The sequence below is a fragment of the Pagrus major genome, chromosome 9, assembly GCF_040436345.1.
Source record: "Pagrus major chromosome 9, Pma_NU_1.0".
Taxonomy (NCBI): Eukaryota; Metazoa; Chordata; class Actinopteri; order Spariformes; family Sparidae; genus Pagrus; species Pagrus major.
Window position 1 is genome coordinate 3,349,847 of NC_133223.1, and position 26,174 is coordinate 3,376,020.

At 41.7% G+C, this 26,174-nt stretch overlaps 2 protein-coding genes across 5 annotated transcripts in view; one reads left to right on the forward strand and one right to left on the reverse strand.

Annotated features, from left to right (window-relative positions):
• The window catches only part of dnajc10 (DnaJ (Hsp40) homolog, subfamily C, member 10), a 55,738-nt gene extending 44,887 nt beyond the window's left edge, over positions 1 to 10,851 (reverse strand). Inside the window, exons 1-6 of one of the 2 annotated variants that reach the window (XM_073473672.1) lie at positions 10,744 to 10,851; positions 8,524 to 8,784; positions 8,178 to 8,343; positions 7,938 to 7,988; positions 2,680 to 2,762; positions 2,350 to 2,481 (exon numbers count right to left, since the gene is read on the reverse strand). In XM_073473672.1, the coding sequence (XP_073329773.1) occupies positions 2,350 to 2,481; positions 2,680 to 2,762; positions 7,938 to 7,988; positions 8,178 to 8,343; positions 8,524 to 8,736 (645 nt within the window). In that variant the 5' untranslated portion in view covers positions 8,737 to 8,784; positions 10,744 to 10,851. Of the gene's footprint in view, positions 1 to 2,349; positions 2,482 to 2,679; positions 2,763 to 7,937; positions 7,989 to 8,177; positions 8,344 to 8,523; positions 8,788 to 10,743 lie in introns of both variants that reach the window. The other variant, XM_073473671.1, reaches the window with a different exon arrangement.
• Positions 10,852 to 11,855: 1,004 nt separating this feature from the next.
• On the forward strand, positions 11,856 to 25,780 carry nup35 (nucleoporin 35). Of its 3 annotated transcripts, none has more exons than XM_073473028.1 (9): positions 11,856 to 12,140; positions 12,813 to 12,968; positions 13,061 to 13,191; positions 17,052 to 17,109; positions 20,645 to 20,753; positions 23,799 to 23,868; positions 24,875 to 25,003; positions 25,145 to 25,276; positions 25,374 to 25,780. In XM_073473028.1, the coding sequence occupies exons 1-9, from the start codon at positions 12,128 to 12,130 to the stop codon at positions 25,449 to 25,451; spliced, it is 876 nt and encodes a 291-aa protein (XP_073329129.1). In that variant the 5' UTR covers positions 11,856 to 12,127; the 3' UTR covers positions 25,452 to 25,780. The 3 variants fall into 3 exon arrangements, with proteins under 3 accessions (XP_073329129.1, XP_073329130.1, XP_073329131.1); XM_073473029.1 differs by having other exon boundaries at positions 13,064 to 13,191; XM_073473030.1 differs by having other exon boundaries at positions 12,816 to 12,968.
• The last annotated feature ends 394 nt before the right edge of the window (positions 25,781 to 26,174 follow it).

Genomic DNA, 26,174 nt, shown 5'->3' on the forward strand with positions numbered 1-26,174 from the left:
ACTCAGATGAAACAATGGTTTATTATGACGTCACCTCACTTTTTACATTCATTCCCACTCAAGAAGCAGTAAAGATGATGAAGAAATGCCTGATACAGGACAGCACTCTGTCCAGCAGAACCTACTTCATCCCAGACCACATTTGTGCCTTACTTGACCTCTGTCCGATGACCATGGCTGAGCCATCGGCTCACCGGTGTTCCCAATAGTGGCCAACCTCTACATGGAAGAAGTTGAGAGCAGACCCTCGATTACCTTCACAGGAACTGCTCCGAGTCACTGGTTCAGGTATGTGGACGATACCTGGGTCAGAATCAGAAAAAGGATAGTGGAAGCCTTCACAGAACATATAAATGCTGTGGACAATAACATCAAGTTCACACGGGAAGATGTCAGTATGCCCTTCTTGGACTGTGGGGTACACAGAAGATAAAAGCCTCAACATTGAGGTGTATAGAAAACCTACACACACAGATCAGTACTTGCAGTTCGACTCTCACCACCCACTGGAGCACAAGCTGGGGGTCATCAGAACCCTAAACCATCGGGCTGAGACCGTGCCCACAAAGACAGAGAGGAAGGAGAAGGAACAGAAGCACATCAGGGGAGCACCTGTGGCTACCCAAACTAGACCTGGGTCAAAACCTCAAAAAGATCCAGGGCAGACAGAGAGGAAGAGACTTGAGAGAATCTTCAATAAACATCATATCCCGGTTCACTTCAAACCTTGCAACATACCAAGGCAGAAACTTGTCCATCGTAAGGACAAAACACCCAGGCATAAGCAGAGTAATGTAGTTTATGCTGTTCAATGCAGCCAGGACGCAAAGATTTTTACATTGGGGAGACAACACAACCTCTCCATAAACTAATGGCATAGGAGGGCCAACTCCTCAGGTCAAGACTCTGCTGTCCACTAACATCTGAAGGAGAAAAATCATTCCTTTGAGTCTATGAATATTATACCTGCAGGAATAGACTAAGATCAAATATGTATATAATTTCTTCTTCTTCTTCTTCCCCTTTACTGGCAATGACATAGTTAACTTCATTTCAGATGCCTTTTTGTATACAGCCCAGTTTGAAATGGCCACCTCCACGTGTTGGGCAGGTTTTGAAGTATTAGGGATTGGAGCGTCAGGAGGTTGCATGCAATGCATCCTGGTACATGTAGCCTCGGGATGCGCTGATCCGATATTCAGTATCGGTATTGGTCCGATATTGGCCAGATGCGCAGCCAGATGTGTGCTCGCCCATTGCCTGTGGAAAGGTTCCTACCCAAATGGGATACGGAGACACAAAACACAACAGTGCCATCTAGGGGACTATCTGTGTCCAACACACACCATACTTGCAAATGGCTCTTAAAATGGCCAAGCATTGAAATTGACCGCACCGCCACGCCCACCAGGTATACTTTTGACAAGTTGTCATCATCAAGGTCTGAGGATGATACTTAGTGAATGTGAAGTCTGTGGTGTTAAATCTGTAGGAGGAGTTAGTTAAAGTACGAGGCATGGAAATGGTTTTAAATGGGTGAAAATGGCGGTGAAATCTCAAATTTGAACCAAAATGGCAGACTTCCCGTTGGACTGAGGGTATGGGTCCTAGAGGGTTTTTTGTGCGTCTGGTCATGATACATATGCATACCGAATTTCGTTAATGTATGTGCATGTAGGAGGCGGGGCTTGAAGTTTGAAATATTCCAGGGGGCGCTATAGACCCATTTTTGGAATGAAAAGGCCCAAACCCGTATCAAATATCAATCTTCGTAACTCGGGATGCATGTGCAAAATTTGGTGTGTGTAGGTGTTTGTCTGTACGTACGAAATGGGAAAAGCCATTTGGGGGCGCTACTGAGCTGTCGTGCCGCACCTGAGGGCAGTTGTGGTATTGAATTAACGTAGTCATGGGTTAGAACCTACGTGCCAAATTTGGTGAGTCTGCGACCATCCTAAAGTCCTCTAAGCAGAATCGGAAAAATGAAAATCGCTGCACGCCATTCAAGATGGCCGACTTCCTGTTGCGGCAAAAATTCCGACAAAAATAATTCCTGGCTAAATCCTTGAGACCTATGAGTCCTGTAAATTTCATGATGATCCGAAAAAATTTTCACGCAGACAAATTGACGTTAGGTGGCGCTATGGAGCCCCCTGGCCACACCCACCCCCAATCATTTTGAATTCTAATAGCGGCACACCAATGTGACATATGTTCCTAGTTTGGTGAGTTTTGGGGTATGTTCAGGCCGCCAAATATGCGATCGTTTGGAAGGAAAAAAATAATCCTTACAGATACAATAGGGCCTTCGCACTGTTAGTGCTCGGGCCCTAAAAACAGCAAACAGACCTGTCCTGCTCTGTATATAAAAAGACTTGGGTAGCTGTTGATGCCTTTCCTCCTGCACAAATGGTTGTTGTCTCCACAGTTCACGGCTCCAATTCTGATGACTCCATCCATCTCCTTGGCAAACTCCCTCCACTGTCAGACAGACAAGTTAGTTTGAGAGACACACAGAAAGACAGACAGATTTTGCATTATTTGGTTAACACTAGTCTGTTGAGTGATTAGACTGACAATTTCACTTGCATACAAGGTGTCCTATCCATGTAATGTTGAGTTCAGTGCTTGGCTTGAGTTTAATGTGTATGTGTTCATTACGTATTTTAGTATTATTACCGTTGGAGCCAGCTGGTGACAGTGTGAACATCGTGGGAAATAGAAGTTGATGAACCAGATTTCTCCTGAGTTCACTGCTGCCTCTGAAACACACACACACACACACACACACACACACACAGTCATTGACTGTTTACCTGTTATGATCTGTCACAAACAACACTCGGGTTTTGGCAACTTTTCAGTCATGAACACTTGAACGATGGTCCCACTTGGGAGAGGCATATACAGTCTAATGTACGGGGGAGTAGAGATAAAGTTGACATGTTATAGCCGTTCTGCTCTTTGTTAAGGGACATACCATAATGTAAAAAGAAAAAAATACATTTACAGCACAAATAAAAAGAAATACTGCTCTACAACAGGCTGTTCTTGCAGGCACTTCTTGGTGAGTGTATGTTATTATACATGACAAAGGACAGCAGCTGCCAGCTGTCTGTTGTTTCATACCACTGTTTTTCTCTGTTTCTATTTTGTTTTGTGCCTTGTTATGTTATATATCGCTCAATAAAGATCTGTTTAACTGAGTATCTGTCAACTGTGTTATAACCCTTAAACTTAAAGCTGCATTAACCTAGTTTTGACCCCCAGGAGGCAGAAAAACATCCAATTCAAGTAAGTATCCATGGTAGTATCTATGTAATGTATCCATGTGGGATGTCATTTTCGGTTACTTTTGCTATTGATAAGTCGACACCCATTATCCGGTAACTAACTGGTTAATAAAAGTGCAAAACGCCGTGAAATACAAGAGATGCTTTCCTTTTAGTCCAACGCTCCAACTCAATGAGCCCTGCTCCATTGCAACATTTGTGGACGGAGCAGCTCTGACTGAGGGGCACACTAGTCTTGCATAGCCCAACAAATTTCCACACCTGGTTTTGTCACTTTGCCAACACTGGAGAAAGAAGCACACAGGACTGCATTTCCAGTCAGCAGTAATGAAGTTAGAGGTGGTTATGAAGTTTACTCACATTTGTAAGAGCTGTTCAGCGGTCACATGTCAAGTAAATGTTAGCTTGTCCACCCTGTCTAGCTTGACTTTCAGCTCATCCTTCTTCATCTAAAACTGACCATGTGTCAAAGTAGCTCTTGCTGGCTTAAGATACCCGGGCTTGAAGTAACACAGCCAAACTAGTTCTTTGAATCCCTCACCCTCAACCTCACTGATTGGCTGGTCTCCTTGGATCAGCACCATACTTTCTCCTCTAGACTAGCAACAACATCAACTTTGGCTCCAAGCCATCCGAAGACATGACAGCAGCGTGCTGTTATTGATGTGGTACAGCATAGTGCTATAGTACTGCTAGAGCAAAGCTTTTAGCAGACAGTGTGTATATATGATATATATATATTATATTATATATATCATCAAATAATTGTTAGGTAAAATGATTAACAGTTAAGTGTTGACACCCCTAAACACTACCTACTTATTACTAACCTAGTAATAACATGCTACAGGGATGATGTATTTTTTTGGCCAACCCAGAAGATAAGATCACCCTGGTTCTCTCTACAAAAAGCCAATGGGATTTTTGAATTGGATTTTTGATTATTGCAGAAAATAAGCTCTGTGGCAAATTGTTCAGCAATCTTACCAGATGAACACCACTTTTATGATTTCTGAAGCCTAAATGAAACTGCCAAAAGTAAAAAGCTAACATTACAAACAAACTACACTGCAGTCATCAGTACAACTATTGCATACACACTTAACTATGAACTGACAAATCTGTCAATTGTTAAGTTAGGGTAAGAAAAGTTTGCAAATAAAGTCAGCCTGAAAAGTCAGACTAGCGAGTAGATGAGTCTCTGGGTTCACTGTGATGACGTTTAATGTCCCCAAAAACCACTGTAGTCACATTTAGCCACTTGTTAGCAACTGCCTTTTTTGAGAAACATAATTGCTTTAGATTTCAAACTTGGGGTATTTGCTGGCATATGTCATGAGATATGTTATTAGAACAAAACGTGATAATCAGTAAAGCTTGTGTTGAACAAAGACTTTATTTCAGGTATTTAACCAAAAACCCATTGACTTTGAGACAAGGAAACTGTAAGTGCAAAATACTAACTTATTTCAAGCTTTAAGAACTCATTCCTGTGGCACTCTTTGAGATACTACAGAATTGAATTATGGGAAATGTAGGATCCAGTGTACAGAGTGAGATTGACTTCCACTATCGATTAAAAGTAGGTACACACAATATAGATTCTTTCAGCCGACACTGATAACCGATAATTACCTGCTCCTAATGGCCAACACCAACAAAGGTCATTTTCAAATTTTTGTATTTCGACAGGAAGTTCATAACCTGTAGTTTATGCACACCTGAGCGTAAGAAAGGCTGAGATGTATTTTGGTTTGTTTTTTTTGTGTTTTTTGTCCGGGAAGGCAAGGGCCAAGTCAGACTCTCCACTTCAGGACCAGACGCTGGATGGCTAGGCGGAGCACACGACTGGAAGCTGTTGGCAGACTTAGGCCAGAGGCTCTGCTTCCCAGCTGAGATCGCGTTAACCAACCTCAGACTAGACCTCGTACTATGGTCGGCCTCACTCCAGCTCGTCTACATCATCGAGGTCAGTGCCCTGGGAGGCTGCAATGGAGGAGGCCTTCGAGCGAAAAAAGCTGAGGTGCGCCGAGCTGGCAGCTGATGCGCAAGATCGAGGCTGGACAGCAAAGGTCCGACCGGTAGAAGTAGGCTGCAGAGGGTTTGTAGCCTCATCTACATCGAGGCTACTACGGGAGATGGGAGTGCGAGAGAGCCCCATCGGCAGGCAGTCCAAGGCCTCTCCAGAGCTGCGGAAAAGGGGAGTCAGTGGCTGTGGATGAGAAGAAAGGACGTCACCTGGGCCCTCAAGTGAGCAGATGGCATCTAGGGCGTGAGCCTGGGATGCCAGGATTCACCGCTGAACCCTCTGGAGGTGTCGTGGGCCTATCAGCGAAACACCGTGAAAGAGGGCGCACACTTGATAACCCGGAGGACGCCATCTCTCACTTGACCATCCCACAGAGTCTCTTAGCAGCTTGGCTCAAGTATGCAACTAGGGATATTAACATCTAGTCCTACACAACAGATTTGGAAAGATGGGTGATTTAATATTCCAAAGCTCTAATAAGATCTGTTGTGACTTTCTTCCTTTTAACCTTTGTGTAAATTCCAATCAGGTTGTTATCCTCTGAAACGCTGCTCCTCTGCTTCTTCTTCTTCTTCTCCTCTGTTTTAATAGGTGGTTGTTAAAACTTCCTGTTCCTCCGTGAGGGGGCCCTAACCGGTCCATGACAGGTCTGTGACGGGTCCGTGCTCGGACCTGGAAGAGTCCATGATTGGAATGAGATCCCCCGCAATGAAGAAGTGAATGCGGGGCCGAATCATAACGCCCCTCAGCGCCATGTGTAGAAACCAGTTGCAACGGTTTATCTATCCAGCAGGCAAAGCATTGATGATGGAAGCTGAAGCATTACTTCAGCGTGAAATCAGCTGTTCTTACTGTATCATTGGCATACAGTATTTGACTTGTGTGAGAGATTGTGATTCCCACATAGAGCATTTTTATTGAATATTAGGTCATCATATCATGATGTCATCAATATTATGCTTCGGCTTTCTGTTTTTCAACAGTGCAGTATGAAAATGAAAGTAATATGGCTGGGGAATTAATGATTTAACAGGAAGGAAAAAACTGCATGTGCATCACTCGTCTGACCAGCTGACTGCGCTGACAGCGTGTGCAGTGGTACCTGGACAAACTATTATAGTGTAAGAGCCATTTTCTTGTTTGTTATCTTATTATATAAATGTAATTTTCTAATGCTGTTAGATTACTGCTAGACCACACTGTCAGGTGCGTGTGGAAATCCGATAGCAATGTGCAGGGCTGCTGAATCAACTAGGTAGCTAAGAAAACTCTGATGGATCTGTAAAAAAAAGTTGGTTGGAGGAGAAATATTTCACTTCTCCTGCTGGAGCAGCTTGGGGGATGATGGTAGGCAGGGTGATGGCATGCAGCAAGAGACCACGGGTCAGACTCGAACCTTTGGGCCTCTGCAGGGTGTCTATATATGGGTCGCAAGCTCTACCAACTGAGCAACTAGGCTGCGTCAGGAAGAGACATTTTAATCAGAACAAAGATAAACACTAAATAAACATGCGGTCTTCATTTTCATGACTGAATAAACAAATGGTCCATTTCAGAATAATATACGTATAGTATATTCTTGAATTAAAACTACTGATGCATTAATGTGTTCATAAGTTCAGGGCTGCAGCAGGTAAAGACTGAACTAATTTGAACTGTATATACTGCTGGCTGGCTTAACCTATAATGATATAACCTAGCTACAACTTTACATTATTGATATAAAATATATATAAAGTAAGTAAAGTAACCAGTAGGGCTAATGCTAACTAAACTAACTAAAGCTTTTAAATAAATGTAGTGGGATAAAAGTGTAATATTTACCAATGAGATGTAATGAGGTAGAAGAATATGGTTTAGGTTTAAAGGGTATCTATGCTGTAAATGTTTTTTGTGAGGGAAGCACCATCTCATGGTGACACCCTGCAATTAAATGAACGGGCGTGTTTACAAGTGGAATCTAGGCATACCCCCAGGAGGAGGGAGGGGGACTACCAGTGACTGGGAACTGACTGGGAACCAGTTGGCAGTCGGCTGGCAGCCGGAAGGCAGTCGGATGGGAGGGGGAAATGGAGGTGGCTGTAACTGTACTGTATCACAGTGTGTAGATGCTGTGGTTGCCAAGTCAACAAAACCAATTTGTCTTCGTATTATCAGCTTAATTTATGGGCAATAATGAAATTATAGCCATTATAGTCTATAAATAGCAAATAAAATAAATTTCCCAATATCAGGCCATATATTTCGCAAATCACATATATAACGTTTCCCTAATTAAAGGTCAAGATATACTGTATCTTGCTTTGCTGCTTGGAGATTGGCCATTCTTTTTCTCTCTTTCTTCTCAGTCAGTCTTTATGAAACTGCAATATTACAGTACTGTATTGGCCATTTAACAGCTGTCAACTTTCACACCCTGTAGACAATAAACAACAGTATCATCAAGCCGAGAAGATTCTTTGAGTGAACATTCCTCTGAAGAAGATGTTGCTCCCAAGAATGAGATTCTGTGATGGAAGAAGGAATTTTTACCACCAACTCTACCCACTACACTACCTTTCACACCAATTATTAGATAAAAAAAAGAGGTTAGTCTGGAGAATGGTCACTCTTACCAAAGTCTCCACTGTCCAATGTGATGATCTCCAGATCATCATCATAGATACCTGGTCAGAAAGAGGGATTCAAATGTCAACAACTTTAAGATTGCAAATTTCTTCAAAGGAAACATTCTAATGTATTATCATGGTTTCAACCCAACCTGCCTTAAAAACACAAACAAAACAACAGTGTTGGTTTTGTAGCATCACCATGGTTACATATGACAGGTGTGCATAGTTACTGTAGAGACTTGCCAAAGTCATATCGGTAGTAGTTCCAGCTCTCGTAGCGTCCTCCCTGCTGCTGCTCATCCAATCCCTTTTCACCATATTTATCATATTTCTTTCTGAGCTCTTCATCTTTCAGAACTTCGTAGGCTCGATTCACCTGCAGAAACTTGTCATGGGCAGAGCTATCCCCCTAAAACACAAAACTTTTATTAGGATTTTGAAAAAACTGACATGAGTTGAAGGTTGTGGTAGAGTTCCAGTTTGATTTGGGGTGTTAGGAGTTTGTGGTTTATATGTAGGTGTTTGTGATTATATCAAGGTATCAAGTTGTTTCTGAGTTTATGGTTTGTGGTTCCTCAAAGTAACTCACAGGGTTTTTGTCTGGATGCATGGTGAGTGCCAGCTTCTTGAATGCTTGTCGTATCTCTCTGGTTGTGGCCTCCCTGCCAACTCCCAGGAGACTGTAGTAGTCTTGGCTCTCTGCCAAAACTGATGCCAGCAGGAAGATGAGAACCACCGTCAGCAACATAACTTGGATATGACGGGACTGCTGAACCCTGAGGACAACCCTGTGGCCCATCATTAGCTCTCCCAGAACAACAACAATGATCAGCAACTACCAGAGGGCCAGCTGCTGAAACACACACAAGCACAAACATTGTTCACTCACTGTTGCACAGAAGAGCAGGTCATTGATACCAGATTTACTGCTGTGTGATGAGGAAGGTAAATTAGTTCACATTAGTTTGTAATGTGCATGTTGGAGGTGGGGATTCATTCCAGGGGGGGCTAGGGAGTCCCCTGGCCACACCCACACCCAATGACATTGAATTATCAAAAAAAGAAATTCTTTTAAAAGAGAAGTAACACATGAGAAGGGCTGGAGTGAGGTACTAATTACTGGAAGTGGACTTAAAAGCAGGAAAAAATGTCATACAGTCTACCTCCATATGCATTTTCCTTTTAAATCCAATGATGTGTCAGCCCTCAGGTCTTGTTCAACACCAAGAAACACACGGAAATTTTCACCTACTGGCAGCAAGAAAATAACATACCAGATACTTTGATGTACTCTTCCTAGTGGGTTGACCACATCCACCTCAAATGTGGTCAGAAAAGCCCTTAGATATTGATGATGTTTTATTGTGAAAATTGTGAGTTTTCATTGAACAGCGTTGGTTGCGTGGCAAATTTCAATATTTCACCATGAAAAGGGGGTTGTTTGGGGACCAGGGATGCTCAAAAACCCATGAAACTTTGCACACACGTCAGAAGTTGTGCAAATTGATATCTGATATAGGCCCTCCTACAAAACTTTAACAAAGTAGCCCCTGCAGTACATATCACATAGATACATTAAGTTTGGCATTTGTAATACAATACTCATAGTATTTCATTTTGAAATTCCATCTTTGTGTTTCACCAGAAAGCGTTTCCTTGATGAGCTGCAGTGGAGGGACAGCAGTACAACGAGGAAACTTCTTACTTAAAGGATTGTATCCCTCCTTGATTTAGCTAACTTAGACTTCTCACATTAGTTTCGGCTGAACTTACAAATGCATGCACAGAATGTGGACTGTAGATTTTATCCCAAATGTTTTACAGTGTAACTGCATTTCAAAGAGATCACTTCAGGGAAGGCATAAACAGGATGCCAGCTTCCACTAACCCTGTCAATGTAAATCCAGCCTGCAAATACTATATTATGATGGACCTGAAAACATCCCAACCTATCCTTTTGTAATATATGAGTCAACTGCAGCTTTCTGACCTGATTTGGAAACCTGGAAAGAGCAACCTTTTCTTTCATGTTCTATTTTCCCCAAGAAATGTTAACACGTTACAACAAAAATTTGGCACTTAATGTAAATAAAAAAAACCTTTCCTCCAACATAGCTGGCATTAAATCGGCAACCAGTAGTAACCACTTTTAAAATACAAGCTTACTTTTCTATTCAGTTGTAAACAGGCCAAACGCTGAATAACATTCCTGCACTCCTTACAATTGCACTATCTTGTACACAATAGTCTAAATTTGTCTATTACTTATTTTTCTTTAGATTTAATGTTTATTATACTATTCCCTGTACACTGACAGCAAAATTAACCGGAGTCAAATTCCTTGTTTGTTTGTGTACACATATTTGGCCAATAAAGCTGATTCTGAGCAATTAATACCAGTCCGAAAAAACAGAAAAACAATTGAAGGAGAACAGGCATTCCAGATCATTCTGATGATGTATATTACAAGTAAAAAACAACGTGTTTAACTAGTAAAAAAACACCCTAACACAAAACTCAGCGTGTTCACCGCTGGTTATTAACGATGCCTGGCGTCAAAGGGGCAATATTTTAATTTCCTCAGATTTTTAATTGTGTGTATTGACCCTGCAGAAAAGCTAAAATGAGCTAAGCTAAACTGAACAAGCTAGCTGTATGTCCCCAGTCAGCAGCACCTATTTGCTAGAACTTGCTAGCTAGTTAGCTGGTTAGCTTCACCACGACATGAATCTACCTGCTGTGTGTTGAAGCTAACATTCATCTTATGTTTATTAAAGTTTCATTCCGAATCAAACAAGATCTTCGTTACCTGAGGCACAACTCACAACTTCTTAAAGTCTGAGGAGATCCGTAAATGTCTGGCTCAGACCGGCATCAAGCTTCACAACATAACATACTCCACTTCCGTTTGTAGCATTTCACAATATGTGCCCAGGCAGCTGGTCTTATGCGTACCAAAATCATGTTTGTTGAAATGCAGTGTGTTAAAAATGATATTAATCGGTAAAAGGCAAGAACGATTCGTCATCTCTTCGTCTGGCTTGCACTTTTATTTCGACAAACAGAGTAGTAACATTAAGTGTTTTTGCTTTTGATTTGGTTGCGGTAACTTGACGAAAAACCGGGACCACTGGTCACATCCCGATGACGTAAGCACTGTAATTTGGTGCGTTCAGAGCTGCACGTTTGTTGATTCTCTTACTGCGATAACGCATTTAAAAATTTTAAATGAGAAATTATGAATGATATGTCAAATAAATAAATGCGATAGAGGAAATTTACAATTGAACAAAATGATCGATCTATGTGACATATGTGACATGATTTTATGAATTAATAAAAACTCATCATGAGAAAATCACATAAAATGCCAATTTCTACATAAGGGTGCTTTAAGATATCAGCATCTGATGGTATTTTGTAACAATGTATTGTTATTGGTTCATGTCACAAAATAGTGTATTTGTTAAATTGTATATTTTATTTGTTCATATGACTGTATATGTCATATATGTTGATAACATCAAGATAGATTAGTAACGTAGTGAAGGGCTAGACATGTAACATCAATCAAAGTTATATGTATGTAAGTATAATGCATATATATGCACATTTTTTCAAGTTTATCTTAAAACATTAATCACATGTCGGTATGGACATGGAATCAGTTTTTAGTCACAAATATTGTTCCACAACGCCTGGACCGAACCTAGAAATGTATTTTTGCATGGATTTTGTCCCCTCCTTTCACATAAGAAAGAATGGATCTCTTCATATGAAATATAGGGATTATTACAACCACTAAAACTGCTTGAATGTACATGCGTGCATTATTTTAACCAGACAGTAAAACACAACCTCCTGGAAACGCATCTTTACACTGACGCCGTCTAAAAGCGCCGGAGGTTTGCTGCGGTGACTTCAATTTCCAGTCAGCTCGCTGTAGGCTGTACCACGGCGCACGGCTCAGGAGATAAACGGCAGGGGACTGAGATATGCAGTTTTGAGCAAATTGCCATTAACTGATCGGATATTACATGATAGTATTTAGCGCCACTAAAGAAGACTTTTCAACAGTAGTAGGTTCTAGCGACAAATCATTTAGCTTTGCTAGCCGCGTTAGCTAGCTAGCACCCTTGCTTGGCGTCACTTCCTACTTTTGAAAATCGCGGCCAGAAAGTAACGAAACAAGGATGGAGTTACAAGGTGACTTGAGTATTATACTGTCTTTATCTATCTGTATGTATGTTATAATGGTCTGTTGTAATGTAGCGAAGTAATTATCACTTATCTGCTTGTTCTGAGTATCTGTTAGCTCAGTGGTAATGTTAGCTCTTTAACCTCTAACAGTGGTCTTTATTTTCCCGTTTCTATTTTTTGTAAAAGATAATGACTGTTATAACATTATATTAGGGGTCAGTCAGAGGGCTAGAGGGGGTTAAATTATTTCTCACGTTTACACAGACTGACAGCAAACTACGTTATTGAGATTAGGGATTTGCATGCATTTTACTGTCACTGTCCCTGTTAAATTTACCGGACTGATGCTGGTCTAGTCAGACCGAACCGGCTTCTGACCGCTGGACTCAGTTCTTCTATGGTTCTGAGGTCCAAGTCAGCACTGCACTATGATAGGACGTTACTAACACGCAGATTTTCTCCTGATGCACCTGTGAAAACAGTACAGCACTGACCTGGAAGACTCTGTGTTTCATCCCACAACCCACATGGTCGTTTTTAATACTTGCTCACTGTTGTATATTTTAAAGAAATTTCACAATGTCTAGGTCTTGCAATGCACTGGCAGAAACCCTGGAAACATCAGACTGGTAAGTCTTGATGGTGATTTAAACTAATCTAACTGTCCCTGTCTCTCAGTAGGAACTGAACCGATGACCCTTGGCTCTCCCACCTCTCCCAAGCCAACCTCTGGAGCTCAGTTTCTGCCAGGCTTCCTGATGGGGGACCTTCCAGCTCCAGCTACCCCCCAGCCACGCCCCTTCAGCCTGACTACACCTGTTGTGGAAAGCACAGGTAGGCGACGCTGTCAGCAGACACCCATCTGCAGATCGACTTCTTATTGTTTATTCTGTAGATTGATTAGTGTGCCCTGCCCTGCACTTTAGTAGGAGGGGGAGGAGGCACCGCCCCACAGCCTGTTGTTCCCACCCCCAAGGATAAGAGTGGAGCCCCACCTGTTCGTAGTATCCATGACGACCTGGTTACTGTGGTGACCCCCCTCAACATACACAGACAGGTTAGTCCACAAGCTATGTCTGATTGCTGGAGACCAGCAGCAACAGCTGAAAGGTAGTTTGATCTTATGTTGGTGTAAAACAAACTCCCGGCCCCCCTCTCCCTCCATCTGGCCAGCAACCTGATGTCAGTAATATAATGTAGGTGCTCGCACATGTGAAAAGAAAAGGGGATGATCAACACAGACAGATTCAAGACAGGTGGATATTACAATATTTTTTCATGGGGGTTAAGTGGAAATGCTATTTGCCTGATATGCAAGGAAAAACTCGCTGTCCTAAAGGAATATAATCTCAAGCTTCATTACTCGACTAAACATGGAAAAACAATATGAGAAGTACCAAGTAGATGAGAGGAAATAACGAGCCACGCAGCTACACTGAACAAAAATATAAACGCAACACTTTTGTTTTTGCTCCCATTTTTCATGAGCTGAACTCAAAGATCTAAAACATTTTCTATATACACAAAAGATCCATTTCTGTCAAATATTGTTCACAAATCTGTCTAAATCTGTGTTAGTGAGCACTTCTCCTTTGCCGAGATAATCCATCCCACCTCACAGGTGTGGCATATCAAGATGCTGACTAGACAGCATGAATATTGCACAGGTGTGCCTTAGGCTGGCCACAATAAAAGGCCACTCTGAAATGTGCAGTTTTGCTTTATTGGGGGGGGGTCAGAAAACCAGTCAGTATCTGGTGTGACCACCATTTGCCCACCAGAGCTGTTGCCCTTGAATTGAATGTTAATTTCTCTACCATAAGCCGTCTCCAAAGGCGTTTCAGACAATATGGCAGTACATCCAACCGGTCTCACAACTGCAGACCACGTGTAACCACACCGGCCCAGGACCTTCACATCCAGCATGTTCACCTCCAAGATCGTCTGAGACCAGCCACCCAGACAGCTGCTGCATCGGTTTGCATAACCAAAGAATTTCTGCACAAACTGTCAGAAACCGTCTCAGGGAAGCTCATCTGCATGCTCGTCGTCCTCATCGGGGTCTCGACCTGACTGCAGTTCGTTGTCGTAACCGACTTGAGTGGGCAAATGCTCACATTTGATGGTGTCTGGTACGTTGGAGAGGTGTTCTCTTCACGGATGAATCCCGGTTTTCACTGTTCAGGGCAGATGGCAGACAGCGTGTGTGGCGTCGTGTGTGTGAGCGGTTTGCTGATGTCAACGTTGTGGATCGAGTGGCCCATGGTGGCCGTGGGGTTATGGTATGGGCAGGCGTATGTTATGGACAATGAACACAGGTGCATTTTATTGATGGCATTTTGAATGCACAGAGATACCGTGACGAGATCCTGAGGCCCATTGTTGTGCCATTCATCCACGACCATCACCTCATGTTGCAGCATGATAATGCACGGCCCCATATTGCAAGGATCTGTACACAATTCCTGGAAGCTGAAAACATCCCAGTTCTTGCATGGCCAGCATACTCACCGGACATGTCACCCATTGAGCATGTTTGGGATGCTCTGAATCGGCGTATACGACAGCGTGTTCCAGTTCCTGCCAATATCCAGCAACTTCGCACAGCCATTGAAGAGGATTGGATTCCATTCCACAGGCCACAATCAACAACCTGATCAACTCTATGCGGCAAATGGTGGTCACACCAGATACTGACTGGTTTTCTGACCCCCCCCCCCAATAAAGCAAAACTGCACATTCCAGAGTGGCCTTTTATTGTGGCCAGCCTAAGGCACACCTGTGCAATATTCATGCTGTCTAGTCAGCATCTTGATATGCCACACCTGTGAGGTGGGATGGATTATTTCGGCAAAGGAGAAGTGCTCACTAACACAGATTTAGACAGATTTGTGAACAATATTTGACAGAAATGGTTCTTTTGTGTATATAGAAAATGTTTTGGATCTTTGAGTTCAGCTCATGAAAATTGCGTTTATATTTTTGTTCAGTGTATATAGAGGACTATCGTCTCAACAAGGTTTTTTCCATAAAGCAAAGAAGTGAATGTGGTTGGTGAATTGATCACTAAAGCAGGAAAGCCATTCACAGAAGGGCCGCTTCTGAAGGATTGCATGTTGTAAGTCACTGATATTCTATGATCAGAAAAGAAGAGATTGTTCAACAATATCTCTCTATCAGCAAAAGATAGTGGCAGAGCGGATTAACGAGTTATCAAGTGATATTTATGAGCACTTACGGAACAAAGCCCAGAATTTCACTGCATCTGTGGCACTTACACATTAACAGGAACTGTGCAGCAAATGCTTGAAATTTGAACATATCATGTCTGTTGTCCTGAAATATATCACTTGCATCAGATCCAGGAGTTTACAGCACTGCCAGTTCTGGGCCTTTTTAGAAGTAATCGAGTCAACATGGTGATGTACTTCACTTTACTGAGGTGCGCTGACTCAGCAGGGGAACTGTCTTGAAGAGATTTTTTTGAGTTAGGAGCAGAGGTGAAGATAATCATGGAAGAGGATGTTCCTAAACTTGATTATCCCAATTGAATCATGGATCTTGCATTCCTAGTGGACACATGAACTGAACATCCTTAACCTAAAGCTGCAGCGACCTGGTCAGCTCATCACAGCAGCTTATGAAAGTATGAAAGCCTTCTCCAAAACACTGAGATTATGGAAAACTCAGCTGTTTGCAAACAACCTCTGTCATTTCACAGCTTGCAGATCTCTTGTGGAAGAGGGCACAACATCCAGTGGTAATGAATATGCCTCTGCTATTGAAAACCTTCAGCAGTTTGATGAGCGTTTTGCTGACTTTAAGGCATGCTGTGACACTTTCCAGCTGTTTGCAGACCCTCAGACTCAGCTGATGTAGAGAGTGTCCCAAGTGTGTTGCAGATGGAGTTTATTAACTTGCAGTGCAACAGTGAGCTAAAAACTAAATTCAGAGAGGCACAAGGAAAAGCCTGGACAACTTCTTAGAGAACTGCCTTCATCCTTCCGAGAGCTGTCCAAAGTGTTGAATCGGGTAATGGGCCTTTTTGGGAGCACATATCTGTGTGAGAAACTGTTCTTGACTATGAACTTTAATAAATGTAAGTAAAGGTCAGGGCTTACTGATGCCCATCTTGAACCTGTAGGGTTTCAACTGTGACCTCCATCAGGGCAAATGTGGCACAGCTGTGTGAGCAGAGGTGCTGGCAAGAAATAAAGTACAAATCTATTCAGGGATTTTACTTGTTAGTTCAGTGGAAGGTTTAAATAAGTTACTTAAGATATTAGGGGAAAAAATCACACTAACTGTTTAAAAACTGCAAAAAAAAAAAAAAAATGGATAGAAACTTGCTGTATTCATTGGTTGGAACCTGAACTTGTTGATGTGAAGTGAACTTTGTTCAGGTGCACCATATCTACCTCTGCTATAGCTTATCTAAGTCTAAATAATCAAAACTTAGTCTTAGAGACAGTGCAGTATTGAGGAATATTCTCAACAAAAAAAACTATTTACTAGATGGAAATTACATTTTTAAAAAGAAAAGGCAATGTATGAAATCTTAGGTGACCATCCAGACATGTACTACAGAATGTGTTAGTAAGTCAACACATGATTTGTCCATCATTTCGGTTATACATAGGCATTTGGGTTTTTAAGTCATGTATAATAAAAACATCAACTGAAGTCCTTGGATGAACTTCAGTTTTGGTGTAAAGATTCCTCTGAAGTAAATACCAAAACACTTATGAATGCAGCATAAAATTGCACAAGTGCCCTGCCAGATGATCCACTGACATTTTTTGGTTGTAACAGTAAGAAAAAACATGTTTAAATGAGCCAATAGTTTTGATGATAAATTTCAATCAAGGCAAGAAAAGCATTTTTTAAATCTTTCTCTCCGTCTCCATCTCTCTTCAGTGTTTTCCAGTAATGCAGTCTCCTGTGTCGGCACGTGGGGCCTCAACTCCAGGAACAGGTACACACAAATACTAACATTACTACTGGAACTACATACAGTGGGGCACAAAAGTATTTAGTCAGCCACCAATTGTGCAAGTTCTCCCACTTAAAAGGATGAGAGATGCCTGTAATTTTCACTATAGGTACACTTCAACTATAAGAGACAGAATGGGGGGAAAGAATCCAGGAAATCACATTGTAGGATTTTTAATGAATTAATTGGTAAATTCCTTGGTAAAATAAGTATTTGGTCACCTACAAACAAGCAAGATTTCTGGCTCTCACAGACCTGTAACCTCTTCTTGAAGAGGCTCCTCTGTCCTCCACACGTTACCTGTATTAATGGCACCTGTTTGAACCCGTTATCAGTATAAAAGACACCTGTCCACAACCTCAAACAGTCACACTCCAAACTCCACTATGGCCAAGACCAAAGAGCTGTCAAAGGACACCAGAAACAAAATTGTAGACCTGCACCAGGCTGGGAAGACTGAATCTACAATAGGTAAGCAGCTTGGTGTGAAGAAATCAACTGTGGGAGCAATTATTAGAAAATGGAAGACATACAAGACCACTGATAATCTCCCTCGATCTGGGGCTCCACGCAAGATCTCACCCCGTGGGGTCAAAATGATCACAAGAACGGTGAACAAAAATCCCAGAACCACACGGGGGGACCTAGTGAATGACCTGCAGAGAGCTGGGACCAAAGTAACAAAGGCTACCATCAGTAACACACTACGCCGCCAGGGACTCAAATCCTGCAGTGCCAGACGTGTCCCCCTGCTTAAGCCAGTACATGTCCAGGCCCGTCTGAAGTTTGCTAGAGAGCATTTGGATGATCCAGAAGAGGATTGGGAGAATGTCATATGGTCAGATGAAACCAAAATAGAACTTTTTGGTAAAAACTCAACTCGTCGTGTTTGGAGGAGAAAGAATGCCGAGTCGCATCCAAAGAACACCATACCTACTGTGAAGCATGGGGGTGGAAACATCATGCTTTGGTGCTGTTTTTCTGCAAGGGGACCAGGACGACTGATCCGTGTAAAGGAAAGAATGAATGGGGCCATGTATCGTGAGATTTTGAGTGAAAACCTCCTTCCATCAGCAAGGGCATTGAAGATGAAACGTGGCTGGGTCTTTCAGCATGACAATGATCCCAAACACACCGCCCGGGCAACGAAGGATTGGCTTCGTAAGAAGCATTTCAAGGTCCTGGAGTGGCCTAGCCAGTCTCCAGATCTCAACCCCATAGAAAATCTGTGGAGGGAGTTGAAAGTCCGTGTTGCTCAGCGACAGCCCCAAAACATCACTGCTCTAGAGGAGATCTGCATGGAGGAATGGACCAAAATACCAGTAACAGTGTGTGAAAACCTTGTGAAGACTTACAGAAAATGTTTGACCTCTGTCATTGCCAACAAAGGGTATATAACAAAGTATTGAGATGAACTTTTGTTATTGACCAAATACATATTTTCCACCATAATTTGCAAATAAATTCTTTAAAAATCAGACAATGTGATTTTCTGGATTTTTTTTTCTCATTTTGTCTCTCATAGTTGAAGTGTACCTATGATGAAAATTACAGGCCTCTCTCATCTTTTTGAGTGGGAGAACTTGCACAATTGGTGGCTGACTAAATAATTTTTTGCCCCACTGTATTCTACTACTGATATTCATAGTGAGTAGTAAGAACACTGATACTACTGCTGATATACAGTGGTAAACCCAAAGGTATAGGCTTTGTGTTACTTTCAGAAAACCATGGTTATTAATAACACCTGTAGCTGTTATATCAACTGCAGTCAGCATCCTGTTGCACATGCTCACACTGTGTAGGCACGCCACACGAGCGAGCAGCTGAACACTGGTCAAAACAGTGAGGAGACATACACAAGCAACCAACACCAGACTCACGCCATGCAGTCAAACTTGTTGTTGGCTTAGACCTATACAGTTTGTCATGATAAATAACTTTGTATCACTGATCACGTTAACTGGTGAAGTAATTTGGCAAGCTAGCCAATGAACATATTCACTTATACCCCTTTTCCACTGCTCAAATATCCCACTTAAACCTACTAAGATAAGGCTTTTGTGTGCAGTTTGAATGTATACACTTAGCACTTACACCGGGGTCAATTGACCCTGCAGTAGACACAGGTTTTTATCTACTCTGCTTGGCTTGGCTTGGCTTGGCTTTGATCTAAATGTAAGACCCAGGTGAACACACTCAATTCCGCCGTACGAAGTGAGGGCGCGTTATCAACTTCCAGTGGTGGCATGTAAATAAGGAAGAAATTTAGGATGTTGTCTATTGCAAGCCCCCAGGAAGAGCGCCAGGCTTTAAAGTCTTTGAAGCCAGTTTTCGTAGACAGCTCGGCTTGCCTGCAGGAAGTGGGAAAGGGGTCAATAGGCGGTTTTTAGCAGGTTGATCCTTTTTTTCGAAACCAGTGTAGACTCGCTAATTTTGGTGGAATAGCGGCATTAGATAGTATTTTGCTAGCGATTAGGTTAGCAAGCTAACAAACTGGCAGCCACTACAACAGAGACTGACACAAAGTCCAAAGTCAGAGCTGATATTACTGCAACACAGAAATAGATTGTGATATTGTGGTTTCAGCTAGTTAATGTTGACTAAGGTTTGCTTAGATTAAGTTAGTTTAAAATTGAAAAATACAGTGACAAAAATGACCAAATTAATACTTGCACATTATTAAAAGATTGCATATCTAACTTATTGGAAAGCCACAGTAAACGGTATTGTTTTAAAGGTGCACTATGTAGTTTTGGGGAAGATATTTTAATCAGAAGAGAAAGATCTTTAATTTACTGATTTTAAAAAAAAAAAAAAAAAAAAAAAATTTACGCCAACAAACTGAAAAACAAACTCTTTGTTTTCATGACTGAATAAACTGAATAACAAACAGACATTAAAGGACAACACCATTTCATACTGTTTCACTTGTTTATATTTGGCGGACCCTGCCACCTTTCTAGCGTTAAACAGTGTTTAGAATTGTTTTTTATTTATTTAATAATTTTGTCATTGCGGTGATTAACACATCTGGGCGATGCCATCTATGTGTTTGCGTGTTTCCTTTCCATAATAATTGCTGAACAACTGCAAAACACCGTCCTTGTCCTATCCACCACTTGCTCTCTGACACTTTCTCAGCTGATTTGAAAGCAGTGGGCGGTTCCTCTAGCTCTGCTGTCTCTTGTGTGTTAGCCACAGTGCATAGTCGCATCACAGTGTCTTTTTCTTCTTCTTCTTCTTCTTTTGTTGTTTAAGGGCGGTTTGAAAAACAGTTTTAGGCGCATTAGCGCTACTTACTGGGTGTGGATCAGAACAGTTTTAATCCAGTCCATTGACATGTACTGTCGCCATTTTACAGTCAGACCAGAAGTGACTCTGCAGGTAACACAGCCTTGTCACTCATTGCCCATCCGCAACCGTGATTATTTTTTTGTAAGCTGCCCCAGACGCGCCCAACCCAGGGGTCAGTTGACTGATCACTACTGTCTACGTATCGTATCTCTTTTTTCAGGTGTGCAGCAGGTGTGCCTGTCTCCAGCTCAAGTGGATCCCTTCTACAGTCAGGGAGAGTCTCTGTCATCTGATGATAAGCTTGACCAGACCTGGGTCACTGTTTTTGGGTATTTATGTAACAGTTTTTTTTTTCCCGCCATTTAGTGTTGTCGCCATTACTATGGTGGCAACTCAATGACAGCAGCACGGGTAGTTGGATTAAAGATCTTAAACAGTGGACCCCAGTTACTGATGAAGGTACCTTATATGGATGGCAATCTTAGCATATTTAGATTTTACACATTACACATTTGGTATGACAAAAGCCCAATAAATATTGGAGAAATAGAGAAAAAAATCTATATAATGTTATATCTAAGTTATGGTCTCAGATACGGGCCCGCTTCATGAAGTAAATGTTACACGACAAGAAACAGTTTTTTTTTTTTCTCTGACAACTGCTTTATTGGCATCCGCCATGTTCACCACGAACACAATAATGAACAACAATGTCACTTCTTGAGACTTCACAATAAAAGTTCCTGTTTCCTACTAAAACATATTTGGTAACATAAATTATCTCACACATGTAGTTGTTAGACCAGCAGGATATATAGCGCACCAGTGCAATATACAAATGCCGGTGACCTAACAAACTCACTCTTAAAAAAACCCTGTGACCTTCATTTGTGAACAGCAAAACTTTTTGAACATGTCTACACCATAACAATGATACAACATGAGTTGCATCATTTTGCTCAGAGAGTGATTATGTCCTTTATCAATTTTCCAATGTCCTTCACTGAGTGCCTTAAGCAACTGTAGAGCAGAAGCACCTCTTTTTCTGAGGCAGTCTGCAAGTTGATCTTTTGTATTGGACCAAAGAACTTGTTTCAACTTTGATGGTGCTTATTTCCAGACTTAGTCTTTTCTCAGTGACCGACTTAATTGACTTTAGTGCATCAACCAGTGAATGATTGTGACACAGGTTATGGGTGTAGCATGTCCAGCATCACCGGTAGTCAGTTCAGAGGTGACACAGAGGTGAGTCTTGCTCCACAGCTCATGAAAGGTCCATATTTATGGACTGCATGTGCTAAATGTAGTTTCCTGGTGTATTTGTATATTGTATCAACAGTCTATTTCAACATAACAGAAGTTATCAAGTTCTTCACATCTAACTTGGAATGCTGATCTGAGCTGAGGTATTACGGTTGTGGAGAAACTTTGTGTGCCCCCCATATGAAATCATCCACATGGCAAGTGAGAACTCAACTTCAGTCTGCCATTAGCACTATTTCCCTTACTCTGTTGTACCAGTATAGTGAAGCATCCGCTAGACCATACACACTCCTCCATAATATTCCTTCACTTTGAGCCTCAGGGGGAGGCCTGATTTAAATGTCACATGATAGTTCCAATCCCTGTAGAAATGCAGATTATATGTCCATTGAATTAAGTGTCCACTGTCTGCAGTGACAAATCACTGCCACAAGTAGCCGAAGAGACTCAGTGGCACATGTGGGTGAGTCCTTATGTAGCTCTGACGCATCTAACTCCTCAAAACCTCTAGCCATAAGCCGTGCTTTAGGCTATAAACCAGTGGCTGTCTCTTTTAGGGTGCAAACCCATCTCGTGGAGATACACCTCTGTCCCTCATCCCCAACTTCTTCAAACACATTGTTATCACTCCAGCTCTTTATCTCTGCATGTTTGCTAGGACAAATGATACATCTTTTGTAACAAATACATCCTCACATACAATCTGCTGTATTGGTATCGGTAGCATTTGTTTCTACCTCCAAGTTTTCTACATTAGACATGTCAGCTGATTCAGTAGTGCCAGCAACATCAGTGGGCTGAATATGCAACAACTTGTACCAGCTTCTGTATTCTCCTGTAGCTTTGCTAAAATTGTTAAAATATTTTTTTTTCCTCTCATCAATCTATACTCAATACACCATCATGACAAAGCCTAAACAGAATTTTATACATTTTTGCAAATTTATTAAAAAGGAAACACTGAAATATCACATTGGCATAAGTATTCAGAGCCCTTGCTATGCCACTTCAAATTTAGCTCAGGTGCCTCCCATTTCTCTTGATCATCTTTCAGATGTTTCTCCACCTTGACTGGAGTCCACCTGTGGTAAATTCAATTGATTGGACGTGACTTGGAAAGGCACACACCTGTCTGTATAAGGTCTCACAGCTGACACTGGCTTTGTTCGCATTCATTCTCCTCTTCGTTGTGGGTGTTGTTTTCTGGGGTTACCAGAACCTGATCACCCCAATGAGTGTTCTTGTTTTTATTGTCCATAATGTTCACACAGTAGCGACCAGAGCTTGTAAAGTCAAGTTTCACAGGCTTGTTGAACATCATTACATTGTTGAACGTCAATTTCCATCGCAGTTTCTCCTGCTCTTCCCGATAGCACCAAAACCACAGCAAGCACTTGTTTATCTTTGTCATGTGCCGTAACTCTTGTCCAAATTGTGACTTCATTCTTCCAACTTTCAAATGGTTTTCCTTCATCAAAGCCTGGCAGAACTCTGTAGTTGCTAACCATCCTCTGCTACCAATGTTACACGTCAAGAAAGTTGTTTTTTTTTCTCCAACAACTGCTTTATTAGCATCTGTCATGTTCACCATGAACACAATAACGAACAACAATTCTTCTGAGACTGAGAAATTCCCATTTCCTACTAAAATATATTTGGTAACATATATTATCTCACACGTAGTTATTAGACCAGCAGGATATATAGCAACCACACTGCAATATATATATGACTGTGACTTAACAGTAAATGCTTGTGTATTTTGAATTTATTTTAATTTTTTCCCAGAGTTGAAGCTGAAGACTGTTGTAGCAGCTGAGAATTGCTCAGGTTCTTTTTCTGATGACCTAGACATCAATGTTAAAAGTAATTTTACATAGAATGTAAAGGTAAAAGTAAATATTTCTTCAATTCTTAGGTTAGGTTGCATTAAAACATGCTGATATTATAGGGAGATGCCACCGCAGTAATGGTGACTCCTGGTACTTTCCCAGATTCACGTAAACCAAATGTACTAATAACACTGCTGTACTGCTCAACATACTGTGAATTCTAATTGTGTGTGTGTGTGTGTGTGTGTGTGTGTGTGTGTGTGTGTGTGTGTGTGTTAGTTTTCCTCCAGCCTCAGCCTCGTACATCTTGCTGCAGTTTGCTCAGTACGGAAACATCCTTAAACACACGGTGGGGAACCTCACACACATCCACAGTCCTCAGATCTCTTTAATTTTTCAACTTTAATTCTAATGTTTATTTATGTATATCTTATATATATTTCTTATTTATTTCAATGATTTAAAGTTATTAATGCAATAAATAAAATACAGTGGAAATTGTTAACGAATAAGTTGGCTCACATTTTATCAAAATCAATTGACAAGGTTTTTGGTGACATCTGTACATTTTTGTGTTAACTTTATTTGACACTTGTAAACACTGTGCATGTGTACGCCTGTCAGCCATGTTCTAATGTAAGGAGTTATGTAACATTAAACCAATTCACATTTCTGACATTGATCACTCTGAGAGAGAGTGAAAGAGTGAGTTTGTCCCTGTCTCTCAGCACTATATTTGTTTAAAACACAGTACTCCTGAAGCACAGACCATGTTTGTTAGATGTATTGGACAAGAAGTGCCCTCAGGTCAGGATATCGTTAAATTTGAACTGAGGTTTATGCATTATTACATGCAGTCTCATAAACTGACTTGTTTAATGCAGCTAAAATGTGTGCAGTCATAAGAAGGTACATTAATGTTTCCATGAAGTTATGTTTTAAAGTTACATTCAGAGCCTCATGTTAACTTGTATAAGAATGATCCCAATGAGTTGCATGCAGCAAGCGTCATACGGATTTGGGGAAAAGAGGGCAGTGATATCAGATCAGTATACTTGGCATCGGTAGAGTTGAGGTATCTTAATCAGTATCCAGGGAGAAAAGTCATATCTCCAGTTTTTTATTAGTCTGTAGTGCCCATGTTGTACCCATTTGGAGACCCTTTATGAGCTGTGGAGCCCATGCGGAGAATCTGCTTTATGTGATGCTAAGAGAGGGAAGTAAGTTCCTTGACCAGTGAACTTTGTTTTATAGTTGAAATGGAGCCAAAAACTTGGAACCATACAGCTACACCATTAGCTCAGGTTTTAGAGGCGTTCTGTTGTGGAATTGACTAATGTCTGATTTATTGACAGATGGCTTCTCCTGGTAACTGGATGCATCTGCAGTATCAGTCCAGACTTCAGGCCAGGAAAGCTCTGTCTAAAGATGGAAAAGTGTTTGGTGACGCCATCATGGTGGGAGTCAAACCCTGCATTGAGAAGGTCAGTGCCCGTTTACCCACCTACCTGTCTACCTGTCTTCCATCTCTCTGCCATCTGATTGGCCCTCCACATCAGATGACATTAAGAACATTTCGAAACCTGAACTCAACAGTGGTGAAGTCGTTTTTCTCTCTGTCTTAGAGTGTGATGGACAGCAGTGTAGCCGTCCCTTCTCCTCTCTCCACCTCCTTTTCCTCCGTCCTTCCCTCCACTCCTCGCTCGGCCATCAGACCACTCAGCGCTGCTTACAGGAGCTCTGGCAGTGATTACCAGGTGACTTGTGACCTCAGGATTCACTTTGGGTCTCCTTTAAAATCTGAACTGTGCCATTTGTCTTACTCAAGCAACAAATCTGTGTGTCTGTCTTTAGGTGGTAGCAGACAGACAGACACCCAGGAAAGACGACAGTTTTGTTTCCAAGGCAATGGAGTACATGTTTGGCTGGTGACATTACACAATGCATCTTGGGATACCTACAGCCTCAGAGGAGAGAGGAGAATCGATGAGCGGACGAACTGATTCAGTACACTCTGTGCACGCTGTGTGTGTGTGTGTGTGTGTGTGTGTGTGTGTGTGTGTGTGTGTGTGTGTGTGTGTGTGTGTGTGTGTGTGTGTGTGTGTGTGTGTGTGTGTGTGTGTGTGTGTGTGTGTGTGTGTGCGCGCGCGCGCGTGTGCGTGTGTGTGTTTTGAGGTGGAGGGTCTATCTTTCTCTCCTTTTATAATCAGTATTTTTTTAATGTTTTTGTCTAAATAAAGTTTTCCTCTCGTTTGAATTTAGTGATGCTGAAGTGTTATTCACCTGTGATGATGTATCATCAGCAGCATGGTGGCACTGTTCACTTTACAAAACATAGTTGCGTCCTCAAATTGACATAGCATAACCAAGTTTATAGAAAATGAATCTATATCAGCCCCTGGCCTTCTGGTTTCAGTTAAGTCATCACTGATGTTGGATAAAGCCTGGCTCACATTGTGTGTTTCAATTGATCCTAAGGTGTTGGATGGGGTCAAGGTCAGAGCTCCGTGCAGGCCATTCAAGTTCTTCTACACCAAATTGAGGAAAACATTTCTTTATTGAGCTGGCTTCGTGCATGGGTAGCATTGTCATGTTGAAACAGCAAAGGGACAAACACAAACTGTTTTCCAATCCATCCTCTACACCCTCCCCCTA